Genomic DNA, 17816 nt, shown 5'->3' on the forward strand with positions numbered 1-17816 from the left:
TGACCCGATAACGGATCCGAAATGTGGAAGCGAAAGGTGAAACAACGGTCTCTAGATATACAATGCGTCTCTAAGACACCAATGTGACCCTCAATGAGGTCACAAAACCCAAAGGAAAACAAATGCGGAAGTGTCGTTTAAAAAACGGACAAAAAGGAACCTAGGGGCAAAGTGGTCATTTTGCAAAAAAATGGATTCAAGTGCTATCAAGCACACCACTGGGAAGACAACGAAAAACTAATCGATATGAACTCAAGAATCGCATGATTCGGAATCCGGACGAAGGAGAAATGACAAAACAAAGAAAAACGAGCAATAAAGCTAAAAGGGTAAACTGGTAATTATCCAGAAATATCTGGGTATAACTGAGTACACCGTTAGATAGACAATGAAAAATTAATCAATTTCAAAAAAAAAATCACTTGATTTGGAGTCCGGATGAGGGAGAAAGGTCAAAAACAAAATCGACGTCGCGGCGGCCCGACGAAGGCCGTGACAGCTATAGTGCCGTCAACCCACTACTGCTGCAACTGAGAGTAAAAACGGGTTGGACTTTTTTGGAAAAACTCAAAGAAGAAAGCCCCCCTAAAATTAAGTTTTCTACCCAACTCGTGAACGGAAACCAAAAAAATGCATTGTAAAATGCCCAAAATACCCTCAAGAAAATCAGGTCTAGAAGTTGAAATTTGTTTCAAGTTACTGCGCAAAGAAAGGAAATGGGGCTTCGGAAGGTTTTTAAATTGCCTAAATTGAAAATGCAATCTTAAAATACACCCACAAGACCCTCGGAAGTTTCGGATCAGTCGTCACACTTTTCAAAAAAAAGTTGATGAATAGTACCAAGTACATTTGCACTAAAATTGGCAAAAACTTGGCAGCAATGATTTTTCGAAAAAAAATAGATTTTTGAGGGCCAAAATGGCATTTTCTGAAAAAACACAAAGAAGAAACCCCCTCAAAATTGAGTTTTCTACGTGACTTATGAGGAAAAATGAAAAAAACGCATTTTGAAATACCCGAAATGCCCCTAAAACAGAATAGGGTAAAACTCCCTAAAAATGCTACTTAGAGTCTTTGTTTCATCAAGGATGGTGTTGTTTGCCAAAGTGAGCATGCAAGCATATGTAATGTGATAAAATAGATGTGTTGCAATGGCCTATGGCTTCATGGCATGTCATATGCAAAATAGAACCCTTCAATGCATTAATCTATATATCTTCCATTGGCAACAATGAAGTTCAAAGTTAGCATACATTTCACATAAGTGTCTTTGGTCCTTAGCCTCATTACAACCACATTCTAAGAGTGTCAAAAGGTGCACTCAAGTGCACATTACATAACTTAGACAATAAGTACAAGTTTTATCAAAGTAAGCGAAAGTAGGACAAGATATGCTAACATATGCATATTCTATGTCATCAAAAATACTTCAAGAACTCTAGTAAGTCTAAGAATGCTGTGCATCCCACACTAAGGCTTCTTTACCTGCAAAACACCCATTAACTTAGGGGTGAGTAAACAAGTTTACTCGTAGGGAATGCATGGGTTTATCTTTGTACCAAGTTACAATCCAATACTATTTAATTCATGCTAGCAAGTGACAATAGAACTTTCAACATAACACAATGAGATGTAATTTCACAAAGTTAACAACTTGGAATTTAAATGCAAAATCAAACCAAAGTGGATACTTGGACGTCACGCCAGATCAAACCGACAATGTGGTTACTTTAGGGTTACTAGCCCATGGGTAACCTCCCTATGTGCGCATTAGACTATATAGAGGGACAATCCCCCGTACTAGAACCAAGTCCTAGCCGTAGCCAAACAACGACATCCCCAAGTTTCCAAAATCAACAAATTGTGCAACAACGTATATATAACAACATGTATATACAAGATATCAACTATTTACCAAGCATAATCCAATTTTGGAAACTTATACAATACATGCTCAAAGTCTACAACTATTATGGCATGAAAGATGTCAAATACAAAGTGTGCAATTCCTTACACATAGCAACAATATATTCAATAAGGAAAAACATATTCTCATGAATATAAAAGTAACAACTATGTTATCCAATGCTCAAAAGTAATCAAGTGAAAATACACCAAATCCAAATCCATGATTTAAATATAAAAGCAACTTCCAAAATGCAATTAAATTCATGGAGAAATAAAATAAAATTTAATTAAACATAAATAGTTAAATTCTCTAAATTCCAAGTTAATCCCAAATAACCCCAATTTAATATATATTGAAGGATATGTCATGGTCATCACATATATAACATCAAATGACAAGTTAAGTGATTAAACACTTAAAACAAAATTAATCAAACTAATTAATTAATTCCCTCTAGATTTTTAAACAATTCCAAATGCTCTCAATTTAATCTATGTTAGAGAACATGCCAAGGCCTATCCAAATATCACATTACATCATGATTTCATGCTTGCTATCACCATGTGAATTAAACTTTCACAAAAGATAAAAATTAAATAAAATTTTCAATTCTTATCCAAATGCTCCAAATTTAATATATGATAAGGAGTAATTCATGGTCATGCTTTATATCAAGTCACAAATGAATTACAAGCATGGTATAATTAATTTGAATTTAAATCAACATAAATCAATTAATCCTCTAGATTTAAAAGCTCATTTAAATCATGCCAAATTAATACACAACAAAGATCAAGTCATGATCATGCCATTTATCAAGTCTAAAGTGAATTTCATACAAGTTATCATTAGTCATTTATTTCTTATTTCAATACAAGACATGCATATAACTTAGATATCACTATAGGAACAAACAAAATCACTTGGAAGATAAATGATAACACCCCCTACCTCACAAGAGAATTGTTCCTCTTGAATCCAAAGGAAGCAAGCTTAAAAATGAAAAACCAAACAAGGGTTTTGTAGAAGAAGATGAGAGGAACAAAAAGTATTCCAAGGTCAATGATCTAAGGTGAGTGGAAGGGCCTCAAAATTTAAAGTCAAAGCTTAAGGTTTTAAGCTTTCTTCAATGGAGTCTAGGGTTCTTATGTGTAGGATAATGTGAAAATGAAAAAGATGAAATGTGAGTGGAGGATTTAGAGGTCCTCCACTCACTAGGTGAACCTACACCATGGTCAACACATACACAAAATGCAAGACTAATTGTGAGCCCTACACTTGTTATCATCCTAAGGTTCCCTTCTAGAATTAATCCTAAGCCTACACTTGTCAACCATCCAAGCCAACTAGTGGTCCAATCCCAGGTCAACAAATGGATGAATCTCCACCCTCCACGTGTTATGAGATTAAGCCTCCAAGTGGTTCCACCACAAAATCAACAAGTGGCACCATAGGAATGTGATACTTGTCACATTTTTCAGAAATTGCAAAAAGGTCCTTTTTGAAAATATCTTCCAAATTAATTTACAAAATGGTCCCTAAGACGAAAAATAATTACTTTACTTAATTACCCAAAACCCCCTCAAGTTATGGATAATTGCAAAAAGTCTTGTTTTCATGACTTTTACAAAGAAAGTAAGCATTTAATATGCATTTCTACAAAAGTAAAAATGTAGATGTCATGGAATTTAAATATCATGGACGTATGCAAAATCAGAATCAAATCCAAGCACAAAAAATGAGGTTATGCAAGTAAAAGTGAAAAACGAGAAGAGGACGAAATAAGGAAAAGACGAAAAAAATGAATAGTGTTAAAAAACAAAAAAATGTGGAAATGACTCAGTCCTCAAAGAAAGTTGTCGATCCAAAGGAAAGAGTCTCAGAAACCATTTCCGAGCACTCGAGACAACACCAAAGAGGCGGGAAATAGAACCCGAAAAGGAAAAGACAATGGAAAAAATTTATCCGCAAAATTTGAAGAAAGGGAAAGAAATAAAAATGACCGGGTCATTACATAAATTGCATTCATACCCTGGTTAATTTGTATTAAAGATAGCTATCTACAACTTTGGGATACGGATCCTTTCTCCTTGGCACATCTCTTTCCCGTTCTCTGCAAAACTAATTAATTTAAGACACGTCATTTTCCACATCTCCCTCTCCTTCTTTTTCTCTCTCCTCAATCTCTCTCTCTAAATCTTAGATGCAAGACCAAATTTTTCTCTTCCCTTTTCTTTAACTTTCATGGAATTAACCTACCCGTAACTTACTATTTCTCTCAAATCGTAAACTTTCTATCTTTGACCTGAACCAAACCAAGCATTCACCATGTTTGGCCACTTGCCGGCACCATGCTTGATTACTCTGGCACGACGGATTCTTGTTATTCTGACGGATGCATTTGTAGTTGTAACCCTATCCATGCTTATATTAACCGTGGATATTTGTATCTTCTTTAGATATTGCTCTTGATTTTGTTTTATCTTCAAAACCAACAATTGAGGTTTTAGGTTTTGCTCAGTTCACCAGGGAATAATCATAAATATGTGTTTAATTAAAAAAAATCATAACAAATTAATTAATAAACCAAGAAATCAATCAATGAATCCATAATATTGGGTCGCTCTGAAAATTAATCAAGGTTTTAGATTTGGCAAAGGTCATGGCGTCGTAGACCGACCATGATAAGGAAGATGACGATCTTAGATCACCCTCTACACGAGGAAGGTAGAGATGACCATCTTCAGTTCATTCTAGTCCCAACTCCAACAACGAAGAGACGCGTTTCAGAGGCATAAGGAAGTTCATCAATATCAATATTGTAGTCGACTCCATTCATTATTTATTTATTTATTTATTTTGTTTCCAAAATTATTCATTTTTTTTCTTTTATTTATATATGTGTGTACATATTACGTTAAGCACAAGTTGAAGAAGCCAGCAGATTCCGGCAAGCAAATTTTGGGTATGAAAGTTACTGAAAAAGGAAGAGAAAAATTTGGTCTTAGTATCAATGAAATGTCTTGGAGAGAGTAGTAGAGAGATATCCTCAGGAGAGCAATATGAAATATCTAACTTGCCCCTCAATAAAATTATTATATTTTGGTCCAAAATATCAGCACAACACAAAATGGCCAAACTACCCTTGATTCAATAAACTATTTTTTTTCTTTCTTATCTTCAGTCAATTTAATATTTGTATTAAGGTGCAACTTAAAAACTTCATATTTCTTTAGAAGTAGTTGGGGATATGATAGTTCAATTTGGCAAACCTGGTGGTTGTCATTGTCTAAACAGTGCGCAACTTGTAAATTGTTGTCTGTAACCCAAGTATTGGGGGTGTGAGTGCAATTCAACTATATTATTCTTTTGTAAAATGAAACATATTCTCAATTTTATGAGGGTAATTTCTTAACAACTTAATAAAACACTGAAATCCAAGCAATTTGATATTTAGCTTCACTAGAAATTTATAGATTAAATTTTAAAACAATGCTAGGAAAAAATGGCTAAAATAATTGGATCATAAAGCTGGAGAAACAAGAAAGCCAAAAGGAGACACATGAAGTTCGATCATCTCCTTAGTTTTTCACGTATTGATCCTCTGCTTCATTGAAGTGAGGTTGTGCTTATTCTTTTTTCCCTCTGGCACGGAAAGTCTTAACTAAGTTTTCCCAGCAACACAAGTAGTCATGTTGTACATCTTTGCTATGGCATAACATGTATATCCACTTCTTACACTGAACACCAACACACATTGTGGAGTGGATTTCTTTGTTGCAAACCCATCTGCAAATTCAAGTACAGAAGAAAAAGATGTCAAATTCACATAAAAGATTAGTGTTACTTTTATTTTTTGTTTGAAAAACCATACTGAACATATAGTGCTACTCATTCTCATTTGTTGTAGTGTAATGCTAATAACTGTTGCGAAAATTAAAACAAAAACAGCACATTAACGCAAGTAAGAACACACTATTCATGTGGTGTTGGGGATTTTGGATATTTTTATACAATCTCATTTTTAAGTCTATTCACATAATCATATCAAAATACACTTTGGACTAAAACCCTTCTATATTCATATAATTAACAATGCAATCATACCACAATATATATAGTATAAAGAAAACAATATACTAAAATAATAAGTCAGTAAAATAACAACAAATACATATTAGAGTAGTAAAGAGTAAGAAACTCCTGGCCTGTTTAATGGAGAGGCACGCAATACTGCGCTATCCTAAAGCCTTTACAACCTCCCTATGTGCTGGTTGTAACGACTATGAAAGGCTCCAAGATACAACTCCAATGTCCTCCATGCACATGTTCATAGAGTGACAATTACCAAGTCTTGTAGTGTCACGCCCATAAACTCAGATATATAATTGAATATATATAATATAGAATTTGGTTGAAGAATGAAGAATGAAGAATGAAGGAATGAGTTTTTAGAAAAGAAACTGAAGAAGAGAAGTAAGAACGTATTTAATCTCTTAGAATAACCATATATTTATAGGTTATTTTCACACCTTAGCCAATAGATACAACTAGTCACAAGGGGTCACACCTCTTCAAAAATAAGAAGTCTTAAAAACTTTTATGTTTTATTCAAAAAACCTAACAATCCCCCACAAGTTTTTAAAACTTCAAACTTCAAAATATCATATAAAGATATAAAGATAGATATATGAAAAAATAAAATAACTTGCAACTGAATATGCAATAGGTATATATGAAAAAATAAAATAACTTGGCAACTGAATGCAATAGGTGCAAGAGTCTTCCGGACTTGAACTTGCACTTTGTGTTACTGTCTCCATCTGAGGAACCTGAGAGACTAGGTCTTGAACTCGGCTCCTTGAATCAAATATGTAGCACATAAAGTATTGACTTTAGACTTGGTTAGAGCGCGCTATTAATGGCCATGCGCTGGTATCTTGATTCTCATAAGAGTTACTAGAGAATAGCCTAATTCTCATAGCCGCGGTCTCCCGACTACTCTCACTTAGGTGAGTCCTCCAAATGTACATGTGACCTATACCTTGCAAGAGTTTGCTTGCCTCGGGCTCATTCAGGGAAAAACCCTTCCTAACATCACATTAAATAGCACTGGTGCCATAGGGATGGGTAGGAGCGGATCTTCATGAGAAACCTCCTTAAAGATAGTGCTGCAAATTAAATCACGCAGTACGGATTGTTTCTACCCATTGAACATAATTCATGGGATCTCCAATCACAAAGGACGAGTTACTTCCGAATGTGACTCCCTTGGGGCTTAAGCCCATCCCCCTCGACACTTCTAGGACTACACTCCTAGAAAAATAAGACTTAAAAATCTCATTATTATTTTCTTTCTCAAGAGAATTCTAGGACTACGCTCCTAGAAGGAAAAGACATTTGTCTTTTTATTTTAATAATTCATCTTTGTAGTGCATGCAATCTCCAACTTGTATTGATAGCCACTGACTTGTCAAAAACAATTATTAGCCTGTTTCATGGACTACAACTAACAATATATTTGTTAACTCATACATAAAAATTTTCATCATTTAACGTAAAAATTAAATATATTTGCACACTTGCTCAAGTAATTCAAAATTTTGAATTTGCATTGAAATGAACAAATAAATTGAAAATAAAGTTTCAATTTGATGCCACATAAATATTCTTAGCAAGATGAATAATACAAATCATCCAAACTCAATTCATCCCCCACATTTCAAGGATGTAAATTAAATAATTATCACATAGGTGTTCAAAATTTTATACAGATAATTTTCAATTTTTTGTTTTTAGATAGGCTAATACAATACAAGAAGTATAAAGCATCATGCAAGTAGAACTGTAGAATTTCAAACTAAACATATTATTTTAAACATTAGTAAACACATAATACATTGACTAAATCAAATCAAACTTCAAATAACAGTAGCAACATTCAGAAGAAATTAATGTACTCAAATACAAAAGGCAACTACTCCAATTTGTTTTATGCTTTCTACATTGCATTTCTCAAAAGTTTATGTCACCACAGTGACTGTATAAGCGGATTGAATATGAAGTTGTATATACTTGACACACACATATATTACTTAATTTATTAATTTATAATAATAATAACAATCATTCATTTTCTCTTACAAAGTATATGATTAAATGAATACTATCAATTCACAATCAACAGTATACGTAAGATTAATGCTAATTTTCTTTAAATATATAAACATATGACTGCGGAATTGATATATAGTCTTAAACTTATTTGTTCAAGATATTTGTCCATCTCTTGTCTTTGGCATTCTATATTTCCAAATTTATAGAAAACAAGATGAATCTCAGGACAATTTATCTAAGCAACAGACAACTTTCAACTATAGTTATAATATACTCTGTTTTGAAATAAATGTACAGGTAGGAAAGATACCTGAATTTCAAATGGATCCGATATATATTGAAGTGGTGTTTTAGGATACTTAAAAGTATACAGTATTCTAAATCATAAATAACTTTTCTAATAGATATGACTTCCAACTATATTAGGATTCACAATAAAAAATTATTTATTATCCCTCCAACTCTAAGATAATCCAGAATGGAACGTTGTGTGATTTCCTAAATGACGCAACTTTTTAAATTTTATTTAAGTGTAATAAAATTCAAAATATGATTATTATTTATTGAGAATGAAAAAGAGTTTTAATTTAAATATACAACTCTTGCTAAAAGACGTGACTTTTAAGTGTACGTGTTTTCTATTTAATAGTAATTAAACTCAAAATGATAATTTTTTTTCTTTCTTATAACTCTAATTAATAGACTACAGGAGTCCTATTGAAACAGAATAGTATTTGATATGTAATGAACCAGTTAGAAGTCTATACACAGTGCTATATATATATATAAAAGATTCTTTCCAAATTACCAAAGACACGAAATACAACTTTCATTTGAACCAAGTGGTGTCTCTTAACCGTTGTTCAGTCTTAAAATAACATTGTAGTTATAACAATGAATAGCACATAATAAAAATAATTTTAATCAAATTCAATAAGCATATGACTATATATATATATATATATATACACACACGTATATATATACACATACACACGAGAGTTATATCCAATCACATAGTGGTTGTAATTAAGGACTAACTGAGTCTTAGTACTCTTCTTATTCCCAACTCTCTGAGATCCTTAACAAATCAGAATATGCAACATATTTTAATTTCATATAGAACACACAGTCAACAAATAAATGTTTTTTTACATGAAATTGAACTTTGAATTTCATATTCAAGAAAACACATACAAATATTGAACTAGTAATACATAGTACATTTATGGAGCACTTATGTATAAGTGTCTAAATATAACTACAAAGTTCTAATAGAGGTGTGATAAAGCATGTATTATGACACATGATATAACAAGTTATTCGCATTAAAGTATGTAATAATGCAGAAAAAACACTATAAGTTAAGTTAATATTTTATAATGCTAACTAATCTGAGTTTTCATATCAATAAGTATTAAATATCTAATTATTTATGTGTTAATTCAGACACGCATATATTTATATAGAATGAAAAATATAACATTCAAATTGTATCTCAATATAGCTGTTTCCGAACCGATGTGTCCTTCCGAAACTATATTTTTCATTATATATATATATATATATATATATATATCAATGTGACCTTTTTATATGGTATTCTTTTAAATGTAGGAAACTCATTCCAAACAAAGTCCTCTAATATTAGAATTCAAAACCATTCCATATATATATATATATATACACACACACATATTTAAATCAATACATTTTTTCGAACAAGTATGTACGGCATCCATTGGGACGTGACTATTTTATTCACCGTAACTGTATTATTTTCTCATACAACTATAATCAATTAAATTACATAGAATCAGTTACTATTCCTATTTTTAATTAAACACTTTTCTTTTGAACATAATTAAAAATAAAAATTGCACGTTTCACTCTCAAACATTTTTTAAATTTTTTTTTTTTTTTTTTTTATCCAATAATATCGTCAACCAAGAAACTAAACCAAAGCAATACTTTTTTTTTTCTTCAAAATAACTGATAGAAATTAAATAAGTATAGTATTATATCTATTTTAATTTTTTTCATAACTTCACCATAACCATCTAAAACTACTTTAACACAAGAACATGAATATTGTGCATGAAACATAGTAAGAATGATTACTACTATATATAAATATAAAAGTCATCAGTCATGAAATCCATAACCATATCAGAATCAAAGATATACATAGGTGTATGACTGGACAGAATATGTAACACGTTAGAGAAAATATAAAGGCTTTAGACTGTTGGAGATTTTGGATATTTTTATACAATCTCATTTTTAAGTCTATTCACACAATCATATCAAAATACACTTTGGACTAGAACCCTTCTATATTCATATAATTAACAATGTAATCATACCACAATATATATAGTATAAATAAAACAATATACTAAAATAATAAGTCAGTAAAATAACAACAAATACATATTAGAGTAGTAGAGAGTAAGAAACTCCTGTCCTGTTTAATGGAGAGGCACGCAATATTGCACTGTCCTAAAGCCTCTACAGCCTCCTTACGTGTAGGTTGTGACGACTATGAAAGGCTCCATGATACAACTCCAATGTCCTCCATGCGCACCTTCACAGAGTGACAATCACCAAGTCTTGTAGTGTCACGTTGCCTATAAACTCAGATATATAATTGAATATATATAATATAGAATTTGGTTGAAGAATGAAGGAATGAGTTTTTAGAAAAGAAACTGAAGAAGAGAACTAAGAACGTATTTAATATGTTAGAATAATCATATATTTATAGGCTATTTTCACACCTTAGCCAATAGATACAACTAGTCATAAAGGGTCACAACTCTTCAAAAATAAGAAGTTTTAAAATTTTTATGTTTTATTCAAAAAACCTAACACGTGGTTCATCCAAAACCTAAGCAATGTTTACAATGTTGCCGGGATTTTATTAAGATAAAAAAATTGCAAATAATTATAGAGAGTTGAGAATAAATACATATACATATATATATATAGCGCTGCCATTTATACTACTATTGTATAAAATTTGGGCTACATAACCAATGAAAAATACAATAATTACCCCAAAAGGTTTGGGGTGGAGGCAAGAGCCTCTGAAATCCCCTGCCAACTTACTGTAAAATTCGGCAAAAGACTTACACTAATATCAAGCTCCACACTTCCTAACCATAACAAAGAGAGTTGCACCATTTTATACGGAGTCCTCAAATAATTGACTAGGACTTACCACCAAGTGTTCTGCTTTGGGCCACGGACATGGCGAGAAGAAGAGAGACCATGAAGATGAAGTTAAGGAATAATGCTGTTTTGTTGTTTACCTTTGCCGTTTAAGGTTTTAGCTATTCTTTACCAAAAGATTAATCTTTGTTGTTCTTCTGGGATGTGCATGGCTTCACTAGACTACTCATCAAATTTATAACTAATCTTCAAGGAAGTGTCGATCATCAGTATCTGGGTTTATTGTAGATGCCGCCTTTTCTTGGCATTAATTGTGATTCTCAAGTTTGTACAAGCACTGCTAGGTAAATTGCTGTATGTTATAATAGACATGTGGGCTCCACATGTCTGCATTTATTTATTAATATTACTTTTTTCGCATCAAAATCCCCTGCACGTTAGAAATTGACTTTGATTATGAATTTCACTACTATATTGATACATTTCTATACTAGTTTGTAATAAAAGTTATATTCATCATTTAAAATTTTTAAAAATGATGAAGTTTGTGGTGTACTTGTTCATATTCATAAAATTGATAAAACTTACCATTAAAATTGTTAATTTTTTTTTTAGTTGGTAGTCACATACACACGCCTCCACTAAGATTCAAACCCTTGACCTCTCTTTGAAAAGTTGGGACTTGGTATCGACTAGCGTGTTGGTTAAATTGTTAAAATTCAAAATATTGAAGCTTATTTGTGGTGAAATTCATCACTAAAAAGTGAAATTTCTAAATAAATACGAAAATTGCACCATGAGAAACCGCATAAAAAGGTTATTGGAGAGCATTCGGCTCCCAAATTGGAGCCATTTTCCACTGTCTTACAAATTGCATGAGTAAGAGGAGTTTAGCACGACATTTTGCAGCCATGCATAGCCACTTTGTGCATATATTTTGAGAAGTAGATTTTTGTGTTGGCAAATTTCCGCAACAAAATTTGCTGGATTGCAAGTGTCTAGTATCATTGGATTGGATAAAACATCACTCTTTTTTTGTACAGAAGGGGAATTAGTCGCTATCAATGGAATAAAATTATTTGAGGTGTGTTTGTGATATACTAGCAACCTCCCTTCAAGGATTGAGGAAAAAACAAGAAGTCGAGAGTGTATGGACAATGAGTGACAAAACCAAAGACGTTTAGTAACTAGTTCTTAATAAATTGGAGAGGGTGTGAGCCCGAGTCATAGTTTTGAACTTTTCTTCGAGATAGTGGATTAATTAAATTCGCCAAGGACGGTAATGTCTCTATGAGTTTCTTCCTAGTTGGAAGTTTTTCACTATGGGAGTTTCACGCTAAAAACTCTAATGACATCTTTCAAACTTAACTTTATTGTTCATATTTTGTGTCGGTGGATGTTTAATTGTTAATTTTAGTGCTTAACTTTAATTTATTTACTTTATTTTTCATATTTTGTGTCTGTATATATTTAATTGTTAATCTTTCTGGGTAATTTAATTAATCACATTGCCACAACCTCTCTCTCTATCTGGAGCTAGCTCTTTTTTTTTGTTCCCAGAAAAAGAAAAGAAGAACCTGTGAAAATAAGAGTTACGCGAGGTGCAAAAATAGTCAGTTGATTTTAATTGTGATTAACTCCTTTAATGACCTAAATCTAATTATTAGGTCAACTTGCTCAATTTATGATTGATTAAATTATATGATCAATTTAAACATCCACAATCACAAATATATGAAAAGTAAAGCAAGTTAGAGTTAGAGAGATTGCACTAAGATTTTAGCGAGGAAAGCCCAGTTGATAAAATACGTCAACTGTTATGGGAAAAACCTCGTGGACAGTTCAGTCCAAAGTAAACCAATCCACTATGCTTGAAACAAAGTATACTGAACTTTGACTCTGGCTCACACCTTATCGTTCTACACCACACCAACCGCTGACGATCCTCTGGTTTTGCGACTCCTCGTCCAAGAATAACTTGACCTTAGGCTTACACTTGATATTTGTAGAAGAGTAGTAGGTAGATCAGATAACACTCCACAAATGTTCCAACCCTTTCAAAGTGTGATTGCATTTAGTTTTTTTCTTCAAGATCTGAACTCAATTGTAGAAGAATTAAATCTTGCTCTTCATTTGAAATATCCGAATCTTCAATATAGCTCCAATTCCGATGAGATAGAGAACAACACCACTAAATCACTCATGAATATATGTGTATGCTCTCATAAATAAATTCAGAATAATCAGATTTGATTTTTTGAATTTTTTCTCTCTAAAAGGCTTTCTCAAAATATAGAATTGATTTTTCCCTAAAGTCATAAATAAACCAATGTATATGACAAGGTTTATATAGAGTTTTAAAAGTCCTAATCCCATAGAAAATATGATAAATTTTGTTCATAGGTCTTGGAACAATTCTAGACCAACTAGGAGATAAATCTGAACAGGAAACTAAACTTTCCATAGGCTATCAGGACTCTTGAACCTGTTCAAAGAATTGGGAACAAGTTCAAGGATGGCAAAATGTTTTTTGAGGCCAATGTTGGACTCTTGAACCTGTTCAAAGAATTAGGAACAGGTTCACGGATGACAGAATGATTTCTAGGCCAAATTCAAATGGCTTGAACCTGTTCCAAGAATCATAAATAGGTTCAAGTCTGCCAGACTTGATTCCTAAGGTTCTAGGCACTGTTTTTGGTATATTCTGAAACTTACCAAATATGAAATGTGTCCTAACCTTTTTAGATTTCTTCCTAACATGTTGTTCTTCCTTTTTTGTGATGATCGCAGTTATAGCATCTTTGAACAACCTTCCAATTCCACAGTCGCTGTTGATCCCGATATAGTAACTTGAAATTACAACTCGACTAGGACTTGTTTTGACATCGAAAGTTGCCAATTACAGAATATATATATTTTTTACAATCTTCCCAAAATATATATATCTTAGAATCTCCCCCTTTGGCAATTTGGTGACAAAACCCTAAAAACAATTCAGCAATCTACCCAAGAAGGAAAGTAAATTACAACGATTGTTAAAGGAAATAAGCCGCGAAAATTTTCTTGAACCTCATGAAACTTCAACACATGTAGCAACCTGCAATCTGCACATTAGCTCAAACACAACTACCAGTGAAGCTTAATCAAGAAAATAAACACAAGCACAAAATAACAAATTTTAATGCCTGAATATCAACGCAATATGTAAACACATGCAATGGTAACAATGGTTCTCCCTCTCAATGCAAAAAAAAATGTTCTCCCCCTTAATGCAAAAGTATCTCTCCTCCTAAATGATATGACTCTAAACTCTCTCCCCCTTTTTGTCACAAATTAACAAGGGTCACAATAAAAAATTATCATAGAAGAAAGAAAACAACCAACCATATAAATATTGTAAATTAAAACCAATGAGAATGTAGACTCCATAAGATTATATGTATCAACAGAAATAACCAAGATCAATTCAATGAAGTTCTACAAACTTAGTAAGTGTAGTAAAATCACAACCAAGTTCCAAAAACATATGACCTATCAATTATTCAGATTTCAGATTATAAATCAATAATATCACATATCCTTAGAAATCAAACAATCAACATGTACAAAAGCCATTATTATTATTTTTTTATCTCTCTTTGTACTCCATTTTTTTTTTTTTTTTTTTTTGCACATTGGCGGCTTTCACGCTTATTGGCAGCCAACTCTTTCCCTTATTCCCATTTGTTTTGAGTCAAGGTAGCTTTCGGACAAATCCCAAAGGTAGCCTTTTCCATCTCACCTTTTTCAAAACAACATTTTTTTTCTTTCTATTTTTAAAACTTTTTCATTCTAAGCTGTTTTTCAAATTTCTTTTTCTTTTCACTCTTTTGGTCTAAAATATATAAAGCAAGTTTAAATTTCAAGATAATGATCAATTATATCAACATTATCTTTGACCAAAATAATGATATCTCAAGTAAATGTACTATCAATGATTCATTTACTATACGAAATAAGTAAGCAAAACCAATTTCATCAATTCATAGCCATTGTATGCTTTCCACAGATAATCCATGTGTCATGAAACTCCTTGTGTTCAACATACTTAATCAATATGGTTTGCTTAACTTCCCAAAAATATAATCTAGACTCTCAAGATATGCATGAAGATCCTTTCTAGATTATGTCTTCGTAATGCATCTAATCAAGACAATAAACACCAATAGATTTCCTAAAATGAGAAAACTTAGGAGCATCTAATGGTTTAGTGAGAATCAGCCAAATTCTAATCAGTATGCACTTTTTCCAAAGACACGACATTTTGTTCAACAAGTTCCCTAAGAAAGTGATGTCGAATGTCAATGTGCTTAGTCCTAGAATGCAAAACTGGATTCTTTGAAATATTAATTGTACTAGTATTATCACAGAAGATAGAAATAATACCTTAATCAACTCCATAATCCAGAAGCATTTGTTTCATCCAAAGCAATTGTGTGCAATAAGTTCCAACAACTATGTATTCAGCCTCATAAGATGATAAAGATATGTAATTTTACTTCTTGCTGTACCATGAAACAAGATTAGTACCAATATAGAAACAACCACCTAAAGTACTCTTTCTATCATCCTTGTTTCCAACCCAATCAGCATTAGTATAGCCTGTAATCTCAGAGTTAGACTCAAAAGAATAACGCAATCCATAGTTCAATGAACTATTGACATAACGAATAATGCGCTTGACTACAAGAATGTGTTGTTCTCTAGGATCAGCTTGATACCTAGCACAAACACCCACACTAAATGAAATATCTGGCCTAGTTATTGCAAAATACAAGAAGCTACCAATCATACTCCTGTACAAGAAATGATTAACCTTGTTAGGATTAGAGTCTTTATCCAATTTGGATGAAGTACTCATAGGAGTTTGAATATACTTTGAATCTTTCATACCAAACTTCTTAACTAGCTCATTTGCATATTTTGATTGAGATATGAAAATCCCATTATCAAGTTGTTTCACTTGGAGACCTTGAAAGAAAGTTAGTTCACCAACCATGCTCATTTCAAATGTTTTACTTATATCTTTAGAAAAAGTATGAACAAGGTTATCACAAGTAACACCAAAAATAATATCATCCACATATATTTGAGCAATAAGAAAAAATTTTCCTTTCCTAAAAATAAACAACGTTTTATCCGCTCCTCCTCTTCTGCCCTTGTGCAATAGATAAGAAGTCAACTTCTCATACCATGCTCTAGGTGCTTGCTTTAAACCATAAAGAGCCTTTTTAAGATGAAAAACAAAATCAGGATTATGTGGATCAATAAAACATTTTGGTTGTGCTACATAAACTTTTTCCTGTAAAATACCATTTAGAAAAGCACTTTTAACATCCATTTGAAACAATTTGAATTTAAAGTGACATGCAAGAGCAAAAAGAAGTCGAATAGACTCAAGTTTAGCAACAGGTGCAAAAGTCTCGTCAAAATCAATTTCTTCAACTTGAGTGTATCCTTGTGCAACTAATCTAGCTTTATTTCTTATCACAAGATGATATTAACATCACTAGGTCGAGGCACTAATTCCCAGACATCATTCTTCATAAATTGAAGCAATTCATCTTGCATAGCCATAAGCCAATCAGAATTTTGAAGAGCTTCATCAACATTTTTAGGTTCAAACTGAGCCATGTGACATGAGTGTACTATATCATCTACAATGCATGAGTGTTTTACATCATCACGGACTGTACTCCTAGTATCATGCTTATCCCAATGACCTATCACATTGTCAATTGGATAACTCAATCTAACTCTAGAACTGCTAGATGTGGGAATATTTAGAGATAGTGCAGGAATTCCTATAGGTTCATCAGTGGTGACCTCTAATTCCTCATCCTCATCTTCTTCAACCTCTTCACCTTCTCCACCTAAATCCTCAACTCTTTCTTCCTCATGAATTGTAAGTTCTTTCCTTTCTCCTGTAATTTCAAAATTAGTTTCTTCTTCATCAAGTTGAGAAGAGGTTATCTTAGATTTTATATCATCAAATACAACATTTATAGACTCCATGACCACTTTGGTTTTAAGATTAAAAACCTTATAAGCCCGACTAGTTTGTGAATAACCCAAAAACACACCTTCATCACTTCTAGAGTCAAATTTTCCCAAATGTTCCCTATCTCTAAGGATATAACATTTACTTCCAAAGACTCTAAAGTATTTAACAGTGGGCTTTCTATTATACAATAATTCATATGAAGTCTTGTTAGTTCCAGGCCTAAGATAAACTCTATTTAGGATATGAAAAGCAGTATGTACCGATTCAGCCCAAAAGTGACTTGCAATCTTATTCTCTTGAAGCATAGTACGAAGCCATTCCTGCGATTGTCCTATTTTTTCATTTCCATTACACCATTCTGTTGTGGTGTTTTAGGTGCTAAAAATTCATGTTTAATGCCATTCTTATCACAATATTCAATGAACTCCTTAGGCTTGAATTCACCTCCATTATCGCTCCTAATCCTATTAAATCGATATCCCTTCTCATTTTGAATAAGTTGGCAAATAGACATGAAATTCACAAAAGTATCATATTTTTCTCTTAAATATGCAACAAAAGTTAATATAGAAA

The 17816-nt window shown here is 32.3% G+C and overlaps 1 protein-coding gene across 1 annotated transcript; it reads right to left on the reverse strand.

Annotated features, from left to right (window-relative positions):
* Positions 1–15734: 15734 nt before the first annotated feature.
* Positions 15735–16244, reverse strand: LOC132277465 (uncharacterized mitochondrial protein AtMg00810-like). The gene has a single exon (XM_059779321.1). It carries the CDS (start codon positions 16242–16244, stop codon positions 15735–15737), a length of 510 nt encoding a protein of 169 aa, XP_059635304.1.
* Between the last annotated feature and the right edge of the window lie 1572 nt (positions 16245–17816).

The sequence above is a fragment of the Cornus florida genome, unplaced genomic scaffold (assembly GCF_030987335.1).
Source record: "Cornus florida cultivar Cherokee Brave unplaced genomic scaffold, ASM3098733v1 CherokeeBrave_3.0.0_Hap2_Chr01, whole genome shotgun sequence".
NCBI classification, from domain to species: Eukaryota; Viridiplantae; Streptophyta; class Magnoliopsida; order Cornales; family Cornaceae; genus Cornus; species Cornus florida.